The sequence below is a fragment of the Homarus americanus genome, unplaced genomic scaffold, assembly GCF_018991925.1.
Source record: "Homarus americanus isolate GMGI-L3 unplaced genomic scaffold, GMGI_Hamer_2.0 scaffold7626, whole genome shotgun sequence".
NCBI lineage: Eukaryota > Metazoa > Arthropoda > Malacostraca > Decapoda > Nephropidae > Homarus > Homarus americanus.
The window spans coordinates 3,721,343-3,748,042 of NW_024718273.1; the positions used below are offsets into that span (position 1 = coordinate 3,721,343).

Genomic DNA, 26,700 nt, shown 5'->3' on the forward strand with positions numbered 1-26,700 from the left:
CTCATCTTGGTGTGCTACACTCTCATCTTGGTAAGCACTCTTCTCATCTTGGTGTGCTACACTCTCTCATCTTGTGTGTTGCACTCTTCTCATCTTGGTGTGCTACACTCTCATCTTGGTGTGCTACACTCTCTACCTTGGTGTGCTACACCTCTCATCTTGTGCTACTCTCTCTCATCTTGGTGTGCTATCTCTCTCTCATCTTGGTGTGCTACACTCTCATGTTGGTGTGCTACACTCTCTCATCTTGGTGTGCTACACTCTCTCATCTTGGTGTGTGCTGTTCCTCTCATCTTGGTGTGCTACACTTCCTCTCATATTGCGTGCTACACTCTCTCATCATCTTGGTGTGCTACACTCTCATCCTGGTGTGCTACACTTCCTTCATCTTGGTGTGCTACACTCTCTCATCTTGGTGTACACTTTCATCTTGGTGTGCTAAGACCCCTTCTCATCTTGGTGTGCTACACTCTCTCATCTGGTGTGTGCCACACTCTCTTTCATCTCTGGTGTGTGCTAAGCACTTCTCATCTTGGGTGCTGACTCTCATCTTGGTGTGCTACACCCTTCATCTTGGTGTGCCACACTCTCTCATCTTGGTGTGCCAAGCACTCTCATCTTGGTGTGCTAAGCACTCTCTCATCTTGGTGTGCTACTCTCTTTCATCTTGGTGTGCCACACTCTCTCATCTTGTGCCACACTCTTTCTCATCTTGGTGTGCCACACTCTCATCTTGGTGTGCTACACTCTCTCATCTTGGTGTGCCACACTCTCTCATCTTGGTGTGCCACACTCTCATCTTGGTGTGCTACACTCTCTCTCATCTTGTGTGCTACACTCTCATCTTGGTGTGCCACACTCTCATATCTTGTGTGCCACACTCTCTCATCTTTTGGTGTGTGCCACACTCTCATCTTGTGTGCCACACTCTCTCATCTTGGTGTGCTACACTCTTCATCTTGGTGTGCTACACTCTCATCTGGTGTGCTGCCACTCTTCTTCATCTTGTGTGCCACACTCTGTCATTTCTCCTCTCCTAGCCACACTCTCATCTTGGTGTGCTACACTCTCTCATCTTGGTGTGCTACATTCTCTCATCTTGGTGTGCTACTCTCTCATCTTGGTGTGCTACACTCTCTCATCTTGGTGTGTGCTACTCTCATCTTAGTGTGTGCTATACTTCCTTCTTCTCATCTTTGTGTGCCAATAATTTTCTCATCTTGGTGCTACACTCTTCATCTTGGTGTGCCACACTCTCTCTATCTTGGTGTGCCACACTCTCTCATCTTGTGTGCCACACTCTCTTTTTCATCTTGGTGTGCTACACTCTCTCATCTTGGTGTGCTACTTTCTCATCTTGGTGTGCTACACTCTCTCATCTTGGTGTGCTGCTACCTCTCATCTTGGTGTGCTACACTCTCTCATCTTGGTGTGCTACACTCTCATCTTGGTGTGCCACACTCTTTCTCATCTTGGTGTGTGCAACACTCTCTTTATCTTGGTGTGCTACACTCTCATCTTGGTGTGCTACTTCCTCTCTCATCTTGGTGTGCCACACTCTCATCTGGTGTGCTACTCTTCATCTTGGTGTGCTAGCACTCTCATCTTGGTGTGCTACACTCTCATCTTGGTGCTACATTCTCTCATCTTGGTGTGCTATTAATTTCTCTCATCTTGGTGTGCCACACTCTCTCATCTTAGTGTGTTACACCCTCATCTTAAAAGCTACACTCTCATCTTTGGTGCGCCACACACTCTCATCCTGGTGTGTGCTAAGCACTCTCATCTTGGTGTGCTAAGCACTCTCTCATCTTGGTGTGTGCTACTCTTCTCATCTTGGTGTGCCACACTTTCATCTTGTGTGCTAAGCACTCTCTCATCTTGTGTGCCGCTTGTCCTCTCATCTTGGTGTGCTAAGCACCTCTCATCTTGGTGTGCTACTCTCTCTCATCTTGGTGTGCCACACTCTCTCATCTTGGTGTGCAACACTCTCTATCTTGGTGTGCTTCACTCTCATCTTGGTGTGCTACTCTCTCCTCAGCTTGGTGTGTGCTATACTCTCTCATCTTGGTGTGCTACTCTCTCATCTTGGTGTGCTACACTCTCATCTTGGTGTGCTACACTCTCTCATCTTGGTGTGCCACACTTTCTCATCTTGGTGTGCTACACTCTCTCATCTTGGTGTGCTACTCTCTCATCTTGGTGTGCTTACACTCTCATCTTGGTGTGTTAAGACTCTCTCATCTTGGTGTGCTACACTTCTCATCTTGGTGTGTTGGCACTCTCATCTTGGTGTGCTACAGCACTCTCTCATCTGTGTGCTACACTCCCTCTCATCTTGGTGTGCTACACTCTTCATCTTGGTGTGTGCTACACTCTCATCTTGGTGTGCTACACTCTCTTTATTTTTGGTGTGCTACACTCTCATCTTGGTGTGCTTCACTTTCATCTTGGTGTGCTACTCTCTCTCATCTCTTGGTGTGCTACACTCTTCATCTTGTGTGTTACACTCTTCTCATCTTGGTGTGCTACACTCTCTCATCTTGGTGTGCTACACTCTCATCTTGGTGTGCCACACTCTCATCTTAAAAGCACACTCTCTCATCTTGGTGTGCTACTTTCATCTTGTGTGCTACACTCTCATCTTGGTAGGTGCCACACTCATCTTGGTGTGCTACACTCACTCAATCCCCGGGCGCCTCACACCTCCCATCCCGGCGCCACCAACCCCCATCCCAACCATCTTGGTGTGCTACACTCTCTCATCTTGGTGTGTTACTCTCTCATCTTGGTGTGCTACACTCTCATCTTGGTGTGTTACACTCTCTCATCTTGGTGTGCACTCTTCATCTTGGTGTGCCACACTTCATCTTGGTGTGCTACACTCTCTCATCTTGGTGTGCTACACTCTCATCTTGGTGTGCTACACTCTCTCATCTTGGTGTGTTACACTCTCATCTTGGTGTGCTTACACTCTCATCTTGTGTGCCACACTCTCATCTTGGTGTGCTACACTCTCTCATCTTGGTGTGCAACTCTCTCTCATCTTGGTGTAAGCTTCACTCTTCTCATCTTGGTGTGCTACACTCTCATCTTGGTGTGCTACACTCTCATCTTGGTAAGCACACTCTCATCTTGGTGTGCTACACTCTCTCATCTTGGTGTGCTACACTCTCTCATCTTGGTGTGTGCTACACTCTCTCATCTTGGTGTGCTATACCTCCTTTCATCTTGGTGTGCTACACTCTCTCTCATCTTGGTGTGTGCTACACTCTCTCATCTTTGGTGTGCTACACTCTCATCTTGGTGTGCTAATTAATCACCTTGGTGTGCTACACTCTCTCTCATCTTGGTGTAGCTACACTCTCTCTCATCTTGGTGTGCTACTCTCTCTCATCTTGGTGTGTTTCACTCTCATCTTGGTGTGCTTCACTCTCTCATCTTGGTGTGCTACTTTCTTCTCATCTTGGTGTGCTAAGACCTTCATCTTGGTGTGTGCTAAGCACTCTCATCTTGGTGTGCTACTCTCTCTCATCTTAAAATTACACTCTCATCTTGGTGTGCTTCACTCTCTCATCTTGGTGTGCTACACTCTCATCTTGGTGTGCCATACCTTCATCTTGGTGTGCTTCACTCTCTCATCTTGGTGTGCTACACTCTCATCTTGGTGTGCTACTCTCTCTCATCTTGGTGTGCTTCACTCTCTCATCTTGGTGTGCCACACTCTCATCTTGGTGTGTTACACTCTCATCTTGGTGTGCTACACTCTCTCATCTTGGTGTGCTACACCTCATCTTGGTGTGCTACTCTCTCTCATCTTGGTGTGCTACACTCTCTCATCTTGGTGTGCTACACTCTCTCATCTTGGGTGTGCTACACTCTCTCATCTTGGTGTGCTACACTCTCTCTCATCTTGGTGTGTTACACTCTCATCTTGGTGTGCCACACTCTCTCATCTTGGTGTGTTACCTCTCATCTTGGTGTGCTACACTCTCTCATCTTGGTGTGCTACACCTCTCATCTTGGTGTGTTACTTCCTCTCATCTTGGTGTGCTTACACTCTTCATCTGGTGTGTTACTCTCTCCTCATCTTGGTGTGTTACTCTCTCTCATCTTGGTGTGGTACACCTCCTCTCATCCTTGGTGTGCTACACTCTCATCTTGGTGTGCTACACTCTCTCATCTTGGTGTGCTACACTCTCTCATCTTGGTGTGCTACACTCTCTCATCTTGGTGTGTTACTCTCTCTCATCTTGGTGTGCTACACTCTCTCTCATCTTGGTGTGTTACTCTCTCTCATCTTGGTGTGTTACTTCCTCTCTCATCTTGGTGTGCTACACTCTTCTCATCTTGGTGTGCTACACTCTCATCTTGGTGTGCTACACTCTCTCATCATCTTGTGCTTCACTTCTCATCTTGGTGTGCTACTCTCTCATCTTGGTGTGTTACACTCTCTCATCTTGGTGTGTTACACTCTCTCATCTTGGTGTGCTACACTCTCTCATCTTTCTTGGTGTGCTACACTCTCTACCTTTGGTGTGCCACACCTTCATCTTGGTGTGTTACTTCTCTCTCTCTCTCATCTTGGTGTGCTACACCTCTCATCATCTTGGTGTGCTACACCCTCTCATCTTGGTGTGTTACTCTCTCTCATCTTGGTGTGCTACTCTCTTTATTTTGGTGTGCTACACTCTTCATCTTGGTGTGCTGCACTTCATCTTGGTGTGCTACTCTCTTATTTTGGTGTGCTAAGCACTCTCTCATCTTGGTGTGCTACACTCTTCATCTTGGTGTGCTACACTCTCTCTCATCTTGGTGTGCTTCACTCTCTCATCTTGGCACGGTACACTCTCTCATCTTGGTGTGCTGCACTCTCTCATCTTGGTGTGCTACTCTCTTATTTTGGTGTGCTACACCCTCTCATCTTGGTGTGCTACACTTTCCCTCATCTTGGTGTGCTACACTCTCATCTTGGTGTGCTACCACTCTCATCTTGGCACGCTAAGACTCTCTCTCATCTTGGTGTGCCACTTCATCTTGGTGTGCTACTCTCTCTTATTTTTGGTGTGCTACACTCTCTCATCTTGGTGTGTTGCTTTCCTCATCATCTTGGTGTGCTACACTCTCTCATCTTGGTGTGCTACCCCTCTCATCTTGGTGTGCTACACTCTCATCTTGTGTGCCACACTTCCTCTCATATCTTGCAAGCACTCTCTCATCTTGGTGTGCTACACTCTCATCTTGTGTGCTACTCTCGCATCTTGGTGTGCTACACCTCTCATCTTGGTGTGCTACTCTCTTATTTTGTGTGCTACACTCTCTCATCTTGGTGTGTTTCACTCTCTCATCTTGTGTGCTACACTCTCTCATCTTGGTGTGCTACTCTTCCTCATCTTGGTGTGCTACACTCTCTCATCTTGGTATGCTACACTCTCTCTCTATCTTGATGTGTTACACTTTCTCATTGTGGTGTGCTACACCCCTCTCATCTTGGTGTGCTAAGCACTTCTCATCTTGGTGCTACTTCATCTTGGTGTGCTAAGACTCTCCCATCTTGGTGTGCTACACTCTCTCATCTTTGGTGTATACTCTTTCATCTTGGTGTGCTACACTCTTCATCGTGGTGTGTGCTACACCTCTCATCTTGGTGTGTTACACTCTCATCTTGGTGTGCCACACTCTCTCATCTTGGTGTGCTACACTCTCTCATCTTGGTGTGCTAAGCACTCTCTCTTTACCCTGGTGTGCTACACTCTCTCATCTTGGTGTGCTACACTCTCTCTCTTCATCTTGCAAAAGGCTTACCTCCCTCATCTTGGTGTGCTACTCTTCTGTCTCATTGTGGTGTGCTACACTCTTCTCACCTTGGTGTGCTTACACTTCTCATCTTGGTGTGCTACACTCTCTCATCTTGGTGTGCTACACTCTCTTCATCTTGGTGCACTACTCTTCTCATCTTGGTGTGCCGCCACTCTCATATCTCGGTGTGTGCTACACTCTTCATCTTGGTGTGCTACTTCTCTCATTTTGGTGTGTTTCACTCTCTCATCTTGGTGTGTGTGCTACTCTCTCTCTCATCTTGGTGTGCTACACTCTTTCATCTTGTGTGCCACATTCATCTTGGTGTGCTACACTTCTCTCATCTTGGTGTGCTACACATTCATCTTGGTGTGCTACTTCCTTATCTCATCTTAGTGTGCTATACTCTCTCATCTTGGTGTGCCACACTCTCTCATCTTGGTGTGCTACACTCTCATCTTGGTGTGCCACACATTCATCTTGGTGTGCTACTCTTATCTCATCTTAGTGTGCTAAACTCTCTCATCTTGGTGTGCTACACTTCCTTCTCATCCTGGTGTGTCACACATTCATCTTGGTGTGTTAAGACTCTCTCATCTTGGTGTGCCACACATTCATATTGGTGTGCTATCATTCATCTTAGTGTGCTATACTCTTCATCTTATGTGTGCCACACTCTCTCATCTTTGGTGTGTCAAACATTCATCTTGGTGTGCTACTCTCTCTCTCATCTTGGTGTGCTATAATTTCCTCTCATCTTTTGCACTACACTCTTCTACATCTTGGTGTGCTACACTCTCTCATCTTGGTGTGCCACACTCTCTCATCTTGGTGTGCTACACTCTCTCATCTTGGTGTGCCACACTCTCTCATCTTGGTGTGCTACACTCTCTCATCTTTGTGCACTACACTTTCATCTTGGTGTGCCACACCTCTCATCTTGTGTGCCACACTCTCATATTGGTGTGCTACACTCTCTCATCTTGGTGTGCTACACTTTCATCTTGTGTGCTACACTTTCATCTTGGTGTGCTACACTCTCTCATCTTGGTGTGCTACACTTCTCTCATCTTGGTGTGCTACACTCTCATCTTGGTGTGCTACACTCATCTTGTGTGCTGGCACTCTCTCATCTTGGTGTGCTACACTCTCTCATCTTGGTGTGCTACTTCTCTCATCTCTTGGTGTGCCACACTCTCTCATCTTGGTGTGCTACACTCTCATCTTGGTGTGCCACTCTCTTATCTTGGTGTGCTACACTCTCTCATCTTGGTGTGCTACTCTCTCATCTTGGTGTGCCACACTCTTCTCATCTTGGTGTGCAACACTCTCATCTTGGTGTGCTAAGCACTCTCTCATCTTGGTGGTGCTACTCTCTCTCATCTTGGTGTGCTACACTTCATCTTGGTGTGCCACACTCTCTCTCATCTTGGTGTGCAAGCACTCTCTCATCTTGGTGTGTGCTACTCTCTCTCATTTTGGTGTGCTACACCTTCATCTTGGTGTGCCACTCTTGGTGTGCAACTCTCATCTTAGGTGTGCTTCACTCTCTCATCTTGGTGTGCTACACTCTCATCTTGGTGTGCTACACTTCTCATCTGGTGTGCTACACTTCATCTTGGTGTGCTACACTCTCTCATCTTGGTGTGCTACACTCTTCATCTTGGGTGCCACTCTCTCATCTTGTGAAATCTCATCTTGGTGTGCTACACTCTCTCATCTTGGTGTGCTACACTCTCTCATCTTGGTGTGCTACACTCTTCATCTTGGTGTGCTACACTCTTTCATCTTGGTGTGCTACACTTCTCATCTTGGTGTGCTACACTCTCTCTCATCTTGTGTGTTACTCTCTCATCTTGGTGTGCTTCACTCTCTCATCTGGTGTGCTTTACTCTCTCATCTTGGTGTGCTACTTTTCTCATCTTGGTGTGCTACACTCTTCATCTTGGTGTGCTACACTCCTCATCTTGGTGTGCTACTCTCTCATCTTGTGTGTTACACCTTCTCATCTTGGTGTGCTACACTCTCTCATCTTGGTGTGTGCTACACTCTCTCATCTTGGTGTGCTACACTCTCTCATCTTGGTGTGCTTCACTTTCATCTTGGTGTGCTACACTCTTCATCTTGGTGTGCTACTCTCTCTCATCTTGGTGTGCTTCACTTCTCATCTTGGTGTGCCACACTCTCATCTTGGTGTGTTACACTCTCATCTTGGTGTGCTACACCTCTCTCATCTTGTGTGTGCTACACTCTCATCTTGGTGTGCTACTCTCATCTTGGTGTGCTACACTCTCTCATCTTGGTGTGCTACACTCTCTCATCTTGGTGTGCTACACTCTTCTCATCTTGGTGGCTACACTCTCATCTTGGTGTGTTACACTCTCTCATCTTGTGTGCTACACCTCTCATCTTGTGTGTACTCTCATCTTGTGTGTGCTACACTCTCTCATCTTGGTGTGCTACACCTCTCATCTTGGTGTGCTACTTTCTCATCTTGGTGTGCTACACTCTCTCATCTTGGTGTGTTACTTCTCTCTCTGGTGTGTTACCTCTCTCTCATCTTGGTGTGCTACACTCTCTCATCTTGGTGTGTGCTACACTCTCATCTTGTGTGTGCTACACTCTCATCTTGGTGTGCTACACTCTCTCATCTTGGTGTGCTACACTCTCTCATCTTGGTGTGTTACTCTCTCATCTTGGTGTGTGCTACACTCTCTCATCTTGTGTGTTACTCTCTCTCATCTTGGTGTGTTACTCTCTCATCTTGGTGTGCTACACTCTCTCATCTTGGTGTGCTACACTCTCATCTTGGTGTGCTACACTCTCTCATCTTGTGTGCTTCACTTTCTATCTTGGTGTGCTACTTCTCTCATCTTTGGTGTGTTACACTCTCTCATCTTGGTGTGTTACACTCTCTCATCTTGGTGTGCTACACTCTTCATCTTGTGTGTGCTACACTCTCATCTTGGTGTGCTACACTCTTCATCTTGGTGTGTTACTCTCTCATCTTGGTGTGCTACACTCTCTCATCTTGGTGTGCTACACTCTCTCATCTTGGTGTGTTACTCTCTCATCTTGGTGTGCTACTCTCTCTTATTTTGGTGTGTTACACTCTCTCTCATCTTGGTGTGCTCACCCCTCATCTGTGTGCTACTTCTTATTTTGGTGTGCTACACTCTCATCTTGGTGTGCTACACTCTCTCATCTTGGTGTGCTACACTCTCTCATCTTGGTGTGCTTCACTCTCTCATCTTGAGGTAATAACTCTCTTCATCTTGGTGTGCTGCACTCTCTCATCTTGGTGTGCTACTCTCTCATCTTGTGTGTGCTACACTCTCTCATCTTGGTGTGCTACACTTCTCTCATCTTGGTGTGCTACACTCTCTCACTTTGTGTGCTACACTCTCTCATCTTGGCATGCTACACTCTCTCATCTTGGTGTGTCCACTCTCTCATCTTGGTGTGCTACTCTCTTTATCTTGGTGTGCTACACTCTCTCATCTTGGTGTGTTGCTTTCATCTTGGTGTGCTACACTCTCTCATCTTGTGTGCTACACTCTCTCATCTTGGTGTGCTACACTCTCTCATCTTGTGTGCTACACTTCCTTCATCTTGGTGTAGCACTCTCATCTTGGTGTGCTACACTCTCATCTTGGTGTGCTACTTCTCTCATCTTGGTGTGCTACACTCTCTCATCTTGGTGTGCTACTCTCTTATTTTGGTGCTAACTCTCTCATCTTGGTGGTTTCACTCTTCTCATCTGTGTGCTACACTCTCTCATCTGGTGTGCTACTCTTCTCATCTGGTCACTCTCTCATCTTTATGCTACACTCTCATCTTGATGTGCTACACTCTCATTGTGGTGTGCTACACCTCTCATCTTGGTGTGCTACACCTTCATCTTGGTGTGCTACTCTCTCATCTTGGTGTGCTACACTCTCCCATCTTGGTGTGCTACACTCTCTCATCTTGGTGTGCTACTCTCATCTTGGTGTGCTACACTCTCATCTTGGTGTGCTACACTCTCTCATCTTGGTGTGTTACACTCTCTCATCTTGGTGTGCTACACTCTCTCATCTTGGTGTGCTACACTCTCTCATCTTGGTGTGCTACACTTCTATCTTGGTGTGCTACACTCTCTCATCTTGGTGTGCTACACTCTCTCATCTTGGTGTGCTACACTCTCTCATCTTGGTGTGCTACTTCTTCTCATTTTGTCTCCTCTCATCTTGGTGTGCTACACTCTCTCATCTGGGTGCTACACTCTTCATCTTGGTGCACTCTCTCTCATCTTGGTGCACTACTCTCTCTCATCTTGGTGTGCCACACTCTCTCATCTCGGTGTGCTACACTCTCATCTTGGTGTGCTACTCTCTCATTTTGTGTGCTACACTCTCTCATCTTGGTGTGCTACTTTCATCTTGGTGTGCTACACTCTTCTCATCTTGGTGCTACACATTCATCTTGGTGTGCTACACTCTCATCTTGGTGTGCCACATTCATCTTGGTGTGCTACTCTATCTCATCTTAGTGTATACTTTCATCTTGGTGTGCCACACTTCATCTTGGTGTGCTACACTCTCATCTTGGTGTGCCACACATTCATCTTGGTGTGCTACCTATCTCATCTTAGTGTGCTAAACTCTCTCATCTTGGTGTGCTACACTCTCTCATCCTGGTGTGTCACACATTCATCTTGGTGCTACACTCTCTCATCTTGGTGTGCCCAACATTCATATTGGTGTGCTACTCATCTCATCTTAGTGTGCTATACTTCTCATCTTGGTGTGCTACTCACTCTCATCTTGGTGTGTCAAACATTCATCTTGGTGTGTACTTCTCATCTTGGTGTGCTATACTCTCTCATCTTTTGCACTACACCTTCTCATCTTGGTGTGCTACTCTTTCTCATCTTTGTGCCACACTCTCATCTTGGTGTGCTACACTCTCTCACGGAGCATCACAGTGTCCCCAAACGTCCCCAGTCTTTGTTAGGCTTTCACAGCGTATGTGTGGGTTTAAGTGTTTTTGCTCTACATATTGGACTGTAACCATTTGAAATGGCTTCCAAGAACCCATCAAGTGCTAGTGATGCTAGTGTTGTGAAGAAGCAATGCAAGACTATTAGCTTCCTCCTCTCTCCCACCCCTCCTCCCCCCGAACTACCCACCCCACACTCTCTCCACCTCTGCCCATCAGTGAGTACAATACAAAATAATTTAGGTTATTTATCTTTTTTAATGTATAATATTCATATTTTCTATAAAAATTTCATTGAATTCATGTATATTTAATGTATTTTCTGGGGCAAAGGGAGGCTGGAGAATGTAACTCGCGTATTTTATCTATATCTTTTGGGGAAAACTGGTTCTGTTTTCGTTGTTTCCGTTAACGTCTTGGTTTTCAGGAATGGAACCACGACGTTAAGCTAGGACTTACTGTAGTACTTGATACAACATGATAAAATGGACAAACAATGAAAATGAAACAAACAAAAGTAGGTAATTATGTTCAGAAAGCTTCCCTGTGGCAAAGAGTCACATTGGAACCTGATACCCTGCGCTGGGCATTTAAACAGTGTCGGGAAAAGGCACGAAGTCGGAACCTCACCTGGGGCGTGTCCGTTGGGTGTTCCGGGATGTCACCCGGGGCGTGTCAGTCGGGTGTTCCGGTCTGTCACCTAGGGCGTGTCAGTCGGGTGTTCCGGTATGTCACCGGCGCTGTCAGTCGGTGTTCGGTATGCCCGGGCTAAGGGTTAATGAAAGGAAGGACTTTCTCCCTCCCTGTGTGGTCCATTCTCCTTTTTAAGATCATGCCTCCTCTCACAGAGGGACTATTCCTGTATACACCGATGGCTCTTAAGTCGGATGCAGGGGTTGGTTTTGGGGTAGTCTTTCCTGAATTCTGTCGGGAAAGTAATCTCTCCACTATGGCATCTATTTTTACAGCAGAGCTTTGGGGTATTTCACTTGCCCTCAAGGTTATTTTTACCCAACCTCATAGTGATTTTACAATTTTTAGTGATTCTTGTAGTGCTCTCCAGGCCATAGCTAGTGTCTCATCACCACATCCCTTTAGTTATTGATATTTTACAATGGCAGTTTCTCATCCACCGCCGGGCAGGAAAGTCATTTTTTGCTGGGTTTTGGCCCATGTTGGGAATGATGCTGTGGTGAAAGCAGTTGCTTCTCACTTAGTGGCAAGTCGTTCCCTTCTACCTGTCTCTGATATGAAGCCAGTAATAAGAGCTGCCATGCGCCGAAGTTGGTAATGCAGATGGGATGCTGTCGGAGCAAACATGCTCCATGACATACCATCATGCTTTGGGTGCCTGGGGATATCAGGGTCTGTCACGCCAAGAGACTGCTTTGGTCCACCTCCGCATTGGCCACACATGGCTGACTCATGGTTTTTTAAAGGAGAGGGCCTCCTCCCATTGTGATGACTATCTGGTCTCATTGACTGTGACACCTCCTGGTGGAGTGCCCCAGTCTCAGAGATCTTCATTGTAAGCACCTCTCCCAGTACCGGGGAGGAGACGGGTCTTACCGTCTCTTCTTAGTGCTGGGGGGGGAGCAGGTGACATGGGAGGGGACGTCCTCTCCTTTCGAGGTGAACTGCCTTCTACACAGGCTTTGAGTTTTATTTATTAACAATTAAATGATTTTATGTTCTACGCTATTTACTACAGTATTACCCCCCTAACGCTGGGTTTCACTTAACGCTGCTTATCATATACCTGGGGTGCCTCGCCAGAGCTAAACTTTCACTTAACACGGATTTTTTCCACATATACGTGTGAGTGTCTGGCTTGAGACGCTATTTTAGATTTGCCCCACCGCCACCCTGCCTGACTGCCTGTTTTAGCTCATAAAATTCATACAAATTTTCCGGCAATATAATTTACATTGCTGGAATTCTTATAATTTGGGATCATTTTGAATATAAACATCATATATTTTGCATTAGACATACAAATTTTAGATAAAAATTTTCTCAGAGTAACTATGTTATCTTTTGTGCAAAATATATGAATTTATATTCAAAATATTCCTAGTCTTACAAGGAATCCAGCAATGTCAATTATATTATCCTAACTTTAGTTTGAGGTATTATTTATTTACAAAAAGTTAAGTATTCTGGTTTACCCACACATCTCCTGGGACGGTTGGTGGGGGTGGGGGAGGAGGACCGACCGACCATCTGTTACCCCGAAGAAATATTTTTTTTTTATTAACTGAAGATATTTGTTTTAGCTCATAAAATTCATACAAATTACCCGGTCTGAATATAATTTACATTGCTGGAATTCTTATAATTTGATGATCATTTTGAATATAAACATCATATATTTTGCATTAGACATCAAATTTTAGAAAAAATTTTGTGCAAAATATATGACATTTATATTCAAAATATTCCTGGTCTTACAAGGAATCCAGCAATGTCAATTATATTATCCTAACTTTAATCTGAGGTATTATTTAATACTAAATGTTAAAAACTCTGGAAGGGAGGATTGGTGGGGGGTGGGGGGGAGGGTTGGGACTGACCGCGCGGTTGGAAGAGGGGGGGAGGGCAAGGTGGGGTACTTTGATTGACAGATAGTGTCGTGAAGATTATTTTTTTTTTTATTAACTGAAGATATTTGTTTAGCTCATAAAATTCATACAAATTACCCGGCCGGAATATAATTTACATTGCTGGAATTCTTATAATTTGGTGATCATTTTGAATATAAACATCATATATTTTGCATTAGACATACAAATTTTAGATAAAAAAATTTTCTGAGTAACTATGTTATCTTTTGTGCAAAATATATGACATTTATATTCAAAATATTCCTAGTCTTACAAGGAATCCAGCAATGTCAATTGTATTATCCTAACTTTAGTTTGAGGTATTATTTATTAAAATTTAGTGGTTTTCCCCAAAAAATTTCTCAGAGAGGGAAGAGCCGGCAGTGTAGTGTGAGAGGGGGAGGGAGTTGAGTCCATTATTTGAATGGACATTAACTTGGCGATTGTATTTCTCTATTTCTCTTAAGTATTAATTGTGTGCATGTACCATCATATAATTAAGATGTTATTTTTACTACAACATAGTTATGTGTCTTCAAAAAGTGGAGTTTGGGGGTCAGGCCGGTTTCTATTGGAATTAATCCCACATGTTCTGTTGTTCACTAAACGCGGATTTCACTTAACACGGGACCCTCTGGGTTCTATTGACCGCGTTAAGTGGGGTACAACTAACCTTGTGTTTTTACCTTGCATTATTTTATTTTAGTCTTTTTAAGCCTTAATTTTAATTCAGCCACACATGACCTAAGCTGTTGCGTCGCCAGGGGTGTAATTACCACAATCAATCAGTCAATCAATCCAGAGATTCTGTGGCTGAATGTATTGAACTTAAAGCCTGGGCTGACCTTTTTCAATAATAATCTACATTTATTCATTGCTAGTGTACAGTCTCGTTCAAGATTTTTCAAACACTGCTGGAGACACCTGGCAACTCAAGGCTGTTTGTTTACTATAGTACGTAGTAAAAATTATGAATGAATGTAAACGTTATCGGTGATTGGTTACTTAATTCCCCTTTGCTTAATTAATGGTTGGGCTTTGTTGTTTAAATTGATATATTATACTATGTACTATATTAAACAAAAGGTATGAGTTGCCAGCTATCTCTGGCTAGTGTTTGGCCAAGCTTGAGCGAGACTGTACAATAATAATTACAATACATCCTCACCGCCGTTTCATGTTTGTTGGTGCATCAGTAGATCAGCTGATGAGTAATATATGCATTATCTTGTAGATTAAGAACTGTTCAATATAAAACCTTTCAAAATCGAAGGATCTACATACGAGGTTTTTTTTTTTTTGTTATTGGGCACCCCCCTACATCCTGTGTAAGGTGAAGCACAGAAGCGCTTACAGCGCCCATCTGGGAAGCATGCTAAGTTCATGCTTGCCTTTATGTCTCATGAGTTAAGGGCGTAGAAGCCTGAAGGGTCATAGGTTTTTTGTCAAGGGCGTAGAAGCCTGAAGGTTATAGGTTTTTGTCAGCAAGTTATTGGCTCCAACAACTTTTCCTGAATACGAATTCATAACTTTTCGATTTACAACAGGTACCTACTTTACTGTCATAGTGAACAGGGACCATAAAAGCAGAAGTGTGTCCAAACACCTCTTCAATCACCAGAATCAACCCGGTGATATCTTCGCTTTATGAGGGTAAGGAGCTGTACCGCTACCACCGTGCTCTTTACTTACTTAGGTTCTTCACTGCGATGAGGCAAAATTATCACTCACTTGACGGACTTAAGGCACCTTTTAACTTGATTCGCTTATAAGGATTTTTTCACTCACCACAGGCCAGTATGATTGATTGGGCTTCAAGTGGTAGATAATACCCTGCCTGTCACATGGGGGAAGCACTTCTAATATTTATACTATGGGCAAACACTAGGGTGACAATAGTGCATAGGGGTGAATTTCTAAAATTGATTAAATGGAATGGCCATTGGTCCAATACTGCGTACCCATGAAAAAAGAACACAGGCGAAATCCTGGGTCATTTGGACAATATTTAGAGGTAGCTCAAGTCAATTGAAGTTTTATCCTTTTGGCAAAAAATACGAATATTCATAATATGCCGGTTTATTTTAAACTTTACATATTGAGCAAGTTTATGTGTACACTGTACATATAAATGATTAATTCCTTTTTAAAATGAAACTGCAGTGAACACGCTTACATCAATGGGTGGGAGAGGTGTGGACAACCCATTCATTGTTTTCGCTTTTTGCTTGTAAGGTCCTGTTTTGATGTCCCTGGTTGTGACCGCCTCTGCTCTTCAACAACCTGCAGCAGATGTTGACGCTGGTCTTCACTCTTCGTGATCTTGCTGTTGAATGCCTGTATCAAGGCAATCCCTCTCTCTGCAGTGTCGTTGATGACTCTGAGACCACCCACAACTGCGACGCCAGTTTTGAAGTCTTCATCATCAGACCATGTGTCAGGCTCCTTGGACAAAAATGAAGTCTTCATTTTGAGACTTTCAAATAGAAAGTTTGATCCTCTAGAAGCAAAGTCTGAGAGCTGCTTTGTGGGAAGGGAAGATGTGGCAGGAAGAGCAGCACGTTTTGGTGAATCCTCGGTCGCCTTCCTCTCAACGATTGCCCGAACTATGTTTGTCTTCATTGTTGCATTAACTTGTGGATCGAAGAGTGCAAGACCCACCAAGCCTTCACTGAGGTACCACAGGTGACGACCGAAGACTGTGAGACATGTTCTTGATATTTTGACGTCGTGGTACTCTGACAGGTCTTGGAGGAGCCGCAAATCATTAGCAGGAGCGGAGGATGGAACGGAGGCCGTGAACCATGCACTGACATACACCTCTAGCACAAAGAATGTGAATCGTTTCAAGCCTAATGTCTCACGAGCAGTTAGTTTAAACTGATTAGCAAAAATCAGGATCTTCATGACATAAATGAGCTTAGCCATCCACCGTGCTCGGTGAAGTGCTCCGGGCCGTCGGAGATTAAACTTGGGTAGAGCTCCATCGAGACACCTGATTGCTAGCTCCAGTACCTCACGGTAATCATCACGTGGCTGCTGCTTCTTGCCCAGATGATGTTTCCAGTAACAGATGAGGTCATCTCGTTTCTCGTACAAACTTGGAGGGAGGTCTGAGAGAGGGCTGTAGTCATCTTGACTGATGTCCTTCCACTTATGCTTGAAGCGAGAGAAGAGAGTATTATCTGGTCCAGAGGAAGGCCCCATGCATTCCACATACGCTTTCTCGGCAACAAGCTCAAGGATGTGGTGACGACACGCGAGATGCAGAAGACGGCGGCCGAGTTTCTGCTCCAGAATGACACATGCCCCCGACAATGGTACTAACCGTAATACTGCAACAAGAGCGACGCACACACACCCACCGTCACGTCTCACACACAACTGATGCTACTGTACCAGTCAGACACTGGCACACAACCTCTTCCCCCTACCCCGACTGACACCCGCCTCTCCCTCCCCTCTGCATTGCCAATAGCTGCACCAGCCAAAATACTCATTACTCATTTTTAGAAAAAATGTTAGAACAACTTTAGTTTGAATTTGCATTCTACATATACCTGCAAAGTTTCATAGTAATCGGTTCATAAATAAAGAAATTAGAAAAAATCAATAATAATTTCAGTAGTGTTAACTTCAAATGGCTTGAGCCACCTCTAAATATTGTCCAAATGACCCAGGATTTCGCCTGTGTTCTTTTTTCATGGGTACGCAGTATTGGACAAATGGCCATCTAAAAATAAAAACTTTCACTTTTTATTAAGCCACCTTTAACTAAATAATTTCACAATACAAAACAGTCATATCAGTGAAAACAGCTATCAGCAACCATACTTACGTCTGATTTTCGGAAAACAGTCCAGATAAGCAGGGTTTTGTCCAGACCGCCCATAGATTCGCTTTTTTCGGACCTTCACATTCTGCCTCAATTAGTCCGGTTTATCAAAGTTCTATTGTATTTATGAGTCATATTCAGATACTCACAGACTTAGTATAAAACAGTGGATGATGCAGACAACATATTGTATAAGTGAAACAATTGACATATAATGAAAATTTCTTCCTATGCATGTCAGCATCGTGTATGTGAAATGACGTATATCAGTACAGAACAATGTAAAACAAGGACCCCCTATACGTTTAACTTTAGTCTTATCACAAAATGTGTTGGTGTGACTGGCCTACTAGTCAGTTGTGCCTCAGTACCAATAAAGAGTGGATGTGTGCTCTCTCCCTATGTTCAGTCTGACCTACAGTACAGTAGGAGCCTAATCCTCTTTTTTCCCATTGAATCAAGGTATTCACTTTCACATATTCTGCTTTTATGAGGTTTTCAGGAACATAACCTGTGCAAATATACAGGGTTTTTATATACTGTTGCCCTAATGACTAATAATGAATTGAGGTCATTGGCAAATGGTGTCTATTAGTTATATATTATGGTAATATTTGTTGAATTATACAATTATATGTTATTTAAGTTTTTATATATTTAGTCATATGTTTAAATCATGATTGTTTTATGATTTCAGGGTAGGAAAAGACCTCGGAGATCTCGAAAGCTGAAGGACAACACGAAGACTGAATGTGTTCCTTGCTTAGACTCAGACTTAAATGACTCACAATTTCTTAACACATTTAGAGTCACAAAATCTCTATATCAGGTAAGACAGTTTAATGTTTGAATTTTGTATTACAGTTAGTGAGAGAGGATGTAGAACTTGTGTGAAACTTTAAAGGATGAGCTTAAAGAAAAATGCTTACTCCTACACTACAGAATGCCACTTTTAATATTTATTTGGCTAATGCCAGACAATTTTATTTACCGTAGAAGGGACCCCATACACAAGGGGTTAAGATCCCTTTTTTTTTATGTGGACTAGTTCATCAGGGTACAGGTCAAAGACCCATAACAGGGCCTGGAAGGAGGGGGGGGGGGCGATAAAAGTAAAAAAAATACAAATTAAAGGAGAAAAATACTATGTTAATCTACATTATGAAGATGCTGGAAAACCTGGGGTTTTTTTTAAGTGAGACAGATTGTCAGAGTATGGAAACAGAAGAAGGCAGAGCATTACACAATTTGGCTGTGTGAGGAAAGAAGGATGTACAATAATATCTTCGTTAGCCGGAATCCCTCAAACCCGGAACCTTCCAATAGCCGGAATTTAAATTTGCTTGGAATTTTTCTAGACAATTCTCTAAATTACAGGTTTGAGAACAAATTCCGAGGTTGAAAATCATGAGAAGTTTCTGAATATCCTAAAAAAAAAATATTCTCCATATTTTTATTTCTGAGTGCGGGACCAAATTCCAATTATGAAATACCGTAGTACGCAATTAATTAACTGAAAAATCTGAGAAAATGGCAAAAAAATATCTCCAAACCTCTCTGCTCCAGACCTGGGGACAAAGGTTCCTGGCATCAGAAAAGACTGCAGCATGCTTAACCGCTTCCTCATGTGCTGAGTGCATGGGGCGGGAAGACCGCATGGGTTATGGTGTAATTTTTCCACTCCGGGTCTAGGAACTAATTCAGAGGATAAAATAAAGCAATATCAGGAGAAAATGGCAAAAAATATATCTCCAAACCTTTCTGCTCTGGGCCTGGGAACAAAGATTCTTGGTAAAGGACGAAATATTGCGTCATGCTCCTGGGTCCTCTGTGCGTGGGTGGGGGGAGGCTGGGAAGACACTTGGATAACTTAAGTCCTAGGCTCGTGCGCTTTGATTGGCTCATGCTGTCATGTGACCTCATTGGATATGTGTGATAGGCTGAGGCATCTCATAGATGACCCCCCCCCACCACCCCAGGCTATCATCAGGACACACTTAGCTCCTTTCAGCTACTCCTCGACTTACGACATACTCGACCTACGACTACCTGCACATACGACCTGCCTCAGTCGGTACGACCACTCGCACATATGACCGCCGTAGTCGGTACCAAAAATTTTTCAAATGATGTGCGTATTTTTGAGACCGAAACGTTTCTGTCCCGTACGAGAGCGTCGCGTGGGGTGGGTTGCCTCGTGGCTACACCACCCACTCCGTAGAGCGCTTAGTTGGTGTTTGGCTTCTTTACATGTGGAGTAGGAAGGGGAGAGAATAATCTTGCATGCCCTCTTTTGCACTTTTTCTAGGTGTTTACATTGTGTAGCATTTAGGGAGGAAGACCAGGTAGAGGAGGCATAGGTGAGCTTGGGAAGTATGAATGTTGTGTAAACACTGAGGAGCTCGGGTGCAGGAACTCCGAGGGACTTGAGTCGGCGGTGGAGACGGAAACTGGAGGATTTGACAACTTCACTGACGTGTGGTTTCCAATTTAGTTTGTTGTCTATGGTGACGCCGAGGAGCTTCGTGGAATCTACAACCTGGAGTGTGTTCTGACCTAAAGTAATGGAAGGAGGTGGGACAATGTCGGAGGAGAGGTTGATGTGCATAACCATGGTCTTGGTATGGTTGATGGTGACATGGTTGTTGGTGGCCCAGTTTTGGAGACTTCAATAAATCCTGAAGGGCGGTATAGTCAGGAGCAGAATTATTGACGCTGATCCCAATGGTGGAGTCGTCGACATATTTCCAGCGAGCAGGGGTTTCTCTTAGGGCATCATTGATGAGCATAAGGAAGCAGAGTGGTTCCATCTTGGTGCCTTGGGGGACGCCACAGGTGAGTGACTGAAAGGTGGAGACAGCCCCTCGGAAGCGTACAGCTTGGCGTCAGTCACTGAGGAAGTCTGTAAGCCATGGTATAAGACTTCTCCGAAGCCCGAGGTCAATAGCTTTGTTGATGATTATATTGTGGTCGACTAGGTCGAATGCTTTAGTGAAATCAATGAAGGCGACAGCTACAGACGTTTTTCGTTTCTCGAGATGGCGGTATATATAATCGAGAAAGCTGACAAGACAGTGGGTGGGTGGGTACTCACACACAAAACAAAAAAGTCGTGAGAATTAAGATATCAAGCATCCAGGGTGAGGGTCTTGTTGTGTTACTGCACAGTGTCAAGTTAAAGATCAGCTGTTGAGAAGCACTCCTTTCCACTCCATCTCTCTAATCACCCACACCTTTCTCACTCCATATTTTAAAATGTTATGTAATGCACTGTTGAAGGGATACAACTTTGCTCATTTTTACTTATACTTATCACAATCGCCCTAAAAATACTTTAGGTTTTGTGTTTATTCAAGACATCTTCAGGTCTGGAGACCCACTACTCCCCCACCCAAGTAAGGGTAACCCAACATTCCATCAATAGGTCAGTAATATGAGACCACTAATCCCCCCACCTGACATTTGCGACAGGTCATGACAGTTACTTGAGACCCTCTAATCCCCCACAATTCCATGGGAGTGGAAAATACCAGTCTTTGCTGTAACACACACCATCATTCATGCCCATATCATATAGATTTTGAATTTTTAAATATATTTATTTTTACCAAACTTTTAGATCAACTATTCTGGATTATTCTAGTAAAGAAATTGAGTTTCTAACTTAATTAGAACTGCTTTTATGGACTCCGGAAGTTTAGACTAAAGGAAATCATCCCCAGCACCCAGAAAGATTCTGGAGATGTGGGCTAGTGTGTGTGTGTGCAAGATGCATAGTTTAGACACTGAGAAACCTTTCCCAGTAAATGTAAAAGATTTTGGAGATCAGGAATTTTTTTTAGTTTGAGAAAGTCTCCTGGTTAGCCGGAAATCTCTCATCCTTTTAAGTGCTCTGCACCAATTGTTCCGGCTAATGGGGATGTCACCACTTCAAAAATGGTTTCACTGGGCAGGAACTATATACAGTGCTTACACTAATCCAGCCAGTCAAAGTAATTGGTCATTCGAGCATATCATGCTCTCTGGCCATGCCAGGGGGTTTGAATTATCCAGTCACTTGTTGATGACTTGTTGGCTCTGAAGTGGGATTTCCACGTTCAGTCCAATTTTTTATTTTTGTTGGGAATCAATAGCAAAAATTAAGAAACTTGTGAAATGCATTCGATTGCTGGAAATCTTTACATTAGAAATGTATATTATAGAGGGACTTAAGAGGAGTCATGCTTCACACCCTTTACTGTATGTTATGAAAATTATGAATGATTTTGTGCACTATTAGTGATACAATTAATGGGTTGTTTTGTTTTTTTAGTTTTTGGTGGGAGAGTGGCAGAAGGAAGTGGTGGAGAAGATGGTAGAGGCTGGAGTGCCTGTGGCTGAGTTAGAACAATTCGAACAACACGTGTTGGCTGCTTTATACTATTTGGGCTCTGCTGAGAATATAGCTTCAGCATCTTCAAGGTAAGTCAACCAAAGATTGTGATTAGCATCCAAGAGTCTGTGTGTTAAATAGAATTACAATATAGGCTGACACTTTCTTATCTGGCAACTTTGGGATCGGAGGACGATAGAAATGGTACATTAGCCGAGGCTATACTTAGCCTATTGTCCTGTAACATTATGAATTTGTTTGTATACACTTTTGACATATTATAGTGAATAATTTTTATAAATAAACTAGTAAGGTGACAATGATAATGTATAATATATAATAAAAGAATAAAATGATAAATGAAAAATATTTCAATTTCACCCATCCCAGGCCACACTCAGTCATAGTTGGTCACTTGTAATATAACACTCATGAGCCAATGTCCTTAAACAATTTTGTGTTATTCTCACAGCCATGCTTCTCCCCCAAAAAAAAATCATGCACAAACACTTAAAGATTAGTAGAAATTATCCAGTAATTGACTGCTGCTTTTCTAATACTGCTCTAGCTCTTTAACTTTGTCTTCATGTATCTTACCACTATATTTATTATACTTCGGAGCATGGTTAGTGTCATAATGCCTTCGAACATTGTATTCTTTGGCAACAGCTACCTGTTGCTTACAAATCAGACATGTCAGTTTTCCATTCATTTCAACAAAAAAGGACAATAAAAGATTTTCAACTTCTCCTGTACCACCTGATGCTCATCATTAATTGTTCTTTTCTTTGATAACATGATTACGGCTCAAAAGTAAAAAGAGAACAATGGACACTGCTTCCGATATTTGCGACACTCCAACTGCCTTGAGTGACTGTGCAGGACTATTACCCGTGTGAATGTCCCAGCAAGAGCCCGCCGCATCAGAGTTATTATGTCTAATACTGGTACACGCCCAGTGGTCGGCCCGTCTCGCAACTCATACAGTGGCATGCTTAGAACCACAGTTAACCATTAAAACAATGTCTAATTCGGGGGTGGATCCAGGAATATCAAAAGGGAGGGGTCCAAGAAGTTGTGGGTGGGGGAACATAGTGAGCACAGTGAGCCCTCACAGCTGGGGACATTTTGGGGCCATTTTGAAGCCTTGCACACTTGATATTAGGGAGATATTCTTAAGTCATTGGTATATACTTTGTATTATACAAAAATGCCTGAGTATAATATTGCATTAAATAAAGAATATTGGAATTTTCTGGTGAAAAGGGGGGGGGGGCGATCTAGACCCCATTGAGTATTTTATTCTAGCAAATACCAGACAATTTTTCTCAGCTGAGGGAACCCCCACTAGTCAAAGGGCTAACAATGCATTTAGCTTACCGTCGCTCAAGCACCAGATACGTACTGGACTGAGATTCACAAAACATCCTACAGGCACTTGCCTTTGAACAGACTCAATGGAATAGATAGAGTCTTGGGCTCTTAGCTCCTCAAGGTGCAGCTGGAGCAGCCAGTGGGCCGCATGTTTAACACCCCTGATTTAGAGGGATTAAATAGAATTTTTTATAATTTTATTTATTTTGCGGCCCTAATTTATGATACACTATAATATTAAAGATAGGGTATTAAAGACTGTTATTTATGAAATTCTACATTCACGGGTGTCCCTCACATATGTTGAGGTATTGCATAAGAACATAAGAATGGAGGAAACTACAGCGGGCCTATTGGCCCATACTGGGCAGTCCCATTTACACCCAACCCTGATCACTCATATACGTTATCCATCCAACCTATGTTTGAAGCTATCCAGCATTTTCGAGTTTATGATGATGTTTGGTAACTATTTTGCGCCTAAATCTAAATTTGTCTTATTTAAAATCATTGTTACGAGTTCGCTCTTGGGTTGGATAGTTTGAGTACCTTTGTAATGTCACCTTTGTTTAGCCCTGACTTCCCTCACTCTACATTTCTGGAGGGAGTGCAAATTAAGATGCTTTAACCTGTCTCTGTACTCAAGGTTCCTGATGCCCGGGATTAGTCTTGTCATTCTCTTCTGAATTCTTTCTTTGGGATTCTATATCAATTCTGTAATACGGTGACCAGAATTGAACTGCGTAATCCAAGTGAGGTCTCACAAGCGCAAGATATAGTTTTAGGATGACCTCGCTAGTCTTGAAACTAACACTCCTTTGTATGAACCCAAGTACTTTGTTAGTCTTGTTTCGAGCAAATACTCAGTTTTTTGGTTTAAGATTCCTACTTATCATTACTCTGAAATCTTTCTCACAATCGTTGTTCATCTGGTATCTGGTTTTTCTGTTTACATCTCCTTGACTAAGTTCTTTACATTTGCCCACATTGAATTTCATCTGCTGTTTTTCAAACCGTTCAAATTTTTTTTTTTAGATCTTCCTGTAGTTTTGCGGAGTCCTCGTCAAATTTAATTACTCGCCATATTTTAGTGTCATCAGAAAATTTACTTATGTTGCTGTCTGCGCCGATATCAATGTCGTTTATATATACAATAAATAATAATGGTCAAAGTACTGAGCCTTGGGGTACTCCACTAGTTACGTTACTCCAATCGGATTTACTGCTGTTAATGCTCACTCGGTGTTTCCTCTCCTGTAACCACTCCCTAATCCATTTTAGAATATCTCCTCCAATGCCATGAGCCTCCACTTTTCTTATTAGTCTTTCATGGGGGACTCTGTCGAAGGCTTTGCTAAAGTCAAGATATACCACATCATAGTTAATAAATTACAGTCTCTCCTCGACTTATGACGGGGTTCCGTCCCGACGACCAGGTCGTAAGTCGATTTGATCGTAAGTCGAAAAGGCGAAAATAATACATAGAAATTCTAAAATGAAATACGGTACAGTAAAAGTAATCAATAATGAAAAATGAATAAAGTGTTACTGTGCACTTACCTTTAATGTAGTCAGCTGTTTACACACAGGGCCTCAATAATTTTTTAATTAAGCATGGAGACTACATTAATTGGATGAAGCAGAGGAGACAGGGCTGTGTGAGTCATCAAGTTCGCTTTCTTCAGACAGGCTAACATACAGGGGAAACTTGCTTGTTGAAGGTATTGGATAATCTTTAGGGAGTGAAGAGGCAGCAGTGGTGGAGCATGAAGAGACAGCAGTGGAGGACTTCTTAAAATATATGTCCAATTTAGACTGCACAGTTTGCCCTTTCTTTTCATTGTAAATCTCCCTGTAGCAAGGAAGTGCATCTTGGATCAGTCTGTCAACTTTTGCAAAACACTCAACATTTTGATCCATTTCTTCAAACATTTGCATCCCCTTATTTATAATAGGAAATGCCTCTACCATTTGTTTCACTGAAAACTTTTTGGGGGGTGCAGGTTCTTCTTCTACATTTTGTCTCTCTTCTTTTTCTGCAAATTTCTGTGCCTCCAGTTCAATATGATCTTCTTTACTTAGCTCTTCTGCTACACTTTCCACCAACTGCTCAACATCTTCATTCGCAATTTCTAACTCCAGATGTTTACCCATCTGCACTATCTTGTTACTAATCTCAGAAATTGCTTCATCTTCATTAAATCCTTTGAAACTGTTCACATATCTTTTCAGGACCTTCTTCCATATTCCATTCATGCACTGACCTGTAACCTCATCCCATGCTGCAGCTATGTTCTTTGTATATTGCAAAATGTTGTAGTCCTTCCAAAACTCTCTGAGCGTTTTTTCACCTTCAGTAACAGCAATAGCCTGAGCGAAGGTCGTACTTAAATAATACGCTTTAAAAGCAGCAATAGCACCTTGATCGATGGGTTGGATGATAGAGGTAGTGTTAGGTGGAAGGTAGACTACCTTAACATCCGGGTGCAGGTCGTCCAGGTGTGGTGGGTGTCCCAGAGCATTATCTAAAATTAATAAAATCTTGAAGGCAACCCCTTGTTGCAAACAATACTCCTTGGCTCGTGGAATGAAACAACTCAGGAACCAATCCTCAAACAGTACTAGGGTCATCCATGCTTTCTTATTACTGCAATAAAACACTGGTAGTGTGTGCTTGCTGACATTTTTAAATGCCCTTGGGTTCTCTAAATGGTATATCATGAAGGGTTTTACCTTGAAACCAGCTACATTCCCTCCCAACAGAAGTGTGATTCGGTCCTTGAATGCCTTGAATCCCGGCATTGTTTTCGCCTCTTTGTGGATGTATGTCCGTTCTGGCATGTGCTTCCATAATAAGCCAGTTTCATCCTCATTAAATATTTGCTCAAGCAAATAATTTCCTTCCACGATGACACGATCTAGCTCCTCCTTAATAGCTTCAGCAGCACCCACATCAGCACTTGCTGCCTCTCCACTCACCTTTATACTATGCAAATTGTAGCAGTTCGTAAACCTTTGGAACCACCCATGACTTGCTGTGAAGTATTGGTCGCACTCATCTCCTGCCTGCTCCTTCAGGCTTTCGGAAAGGCTTCTTGCCTTAGCCTGTATGGTTAGAAGACTTAAGGGTACACGCTTTTGCAGCTGATCTTCCATCCACCTCACAAGTAATTTCTCCATCTCATGAAGAGGACCTTGTCTTTTTTTTGTTATTATTATTCCCTTTATAGGTGCTGATCCTTTCACTACCTCACGAATTCATTCCTTGTCCTTCAAAATTTTTGATATCGTCGAGTGAGAGAAGCCTAGGTCGCTTGAAATGGTTGCTACCGTTTTTCCATTTTCATATTACATTATTATTTTCATTTTCGTCTCAAAAGTAATTGACTGTCTCTTTTTCTTCTCAGCACCATGAGAACTCTCACTTTTACGCTTGCCAGCCATTTTAAGGGAATTAAAAACAAAAATTTTGTCAGTACACAGCGCGATCACTAACAACAACGACGGCCAAACACCAACTGAGCGGGGTATGACGTGGATGCTGTACACCACGAGGCGGCCCAACCCAAGCTATCGTACGGCATCACATTACGACCAAACATCGGGACTCGAATATACGTAATGTGAAAAATATTTTATACAACCATGGACGTCGTATGTCCGGGTTGTCGTACGTCAAGGAGAGACTGTAGTTAGACAGGAACACCCGCTTGTGAGGTCATGTTGGGAATCATTGA

At 43.1% G+C, this 26,700-nt stretch overlaps 1 protein-coding gene across 2 annotated transcripts in view; it reads left to right on the forward strand.

The window, feature by feature from the left end:
• LOC121859378 (protein ANTAGONIST OF LIKE HETEROCHROMATIN PROTEIN 1-like) overlaps positions 1–26,700 on the forward strand; it is a gene marked incomplete in the record, with an annotated part of 151,949 nt that overhangs the window by 24,675 nt on the left and 100,574 nt on the right. For both annotated transcript variants that reach the window (XM_042356156.1, XM_042356157.1), the window contains 2 exon segments: positions 17,915–18,046; positions 21,530–21,678. In XM_042356156.1, the coding sequence (XP_042212090.1) occupies positions 17,915–18,046; positions 21,530–21,678 (281 nt within the window).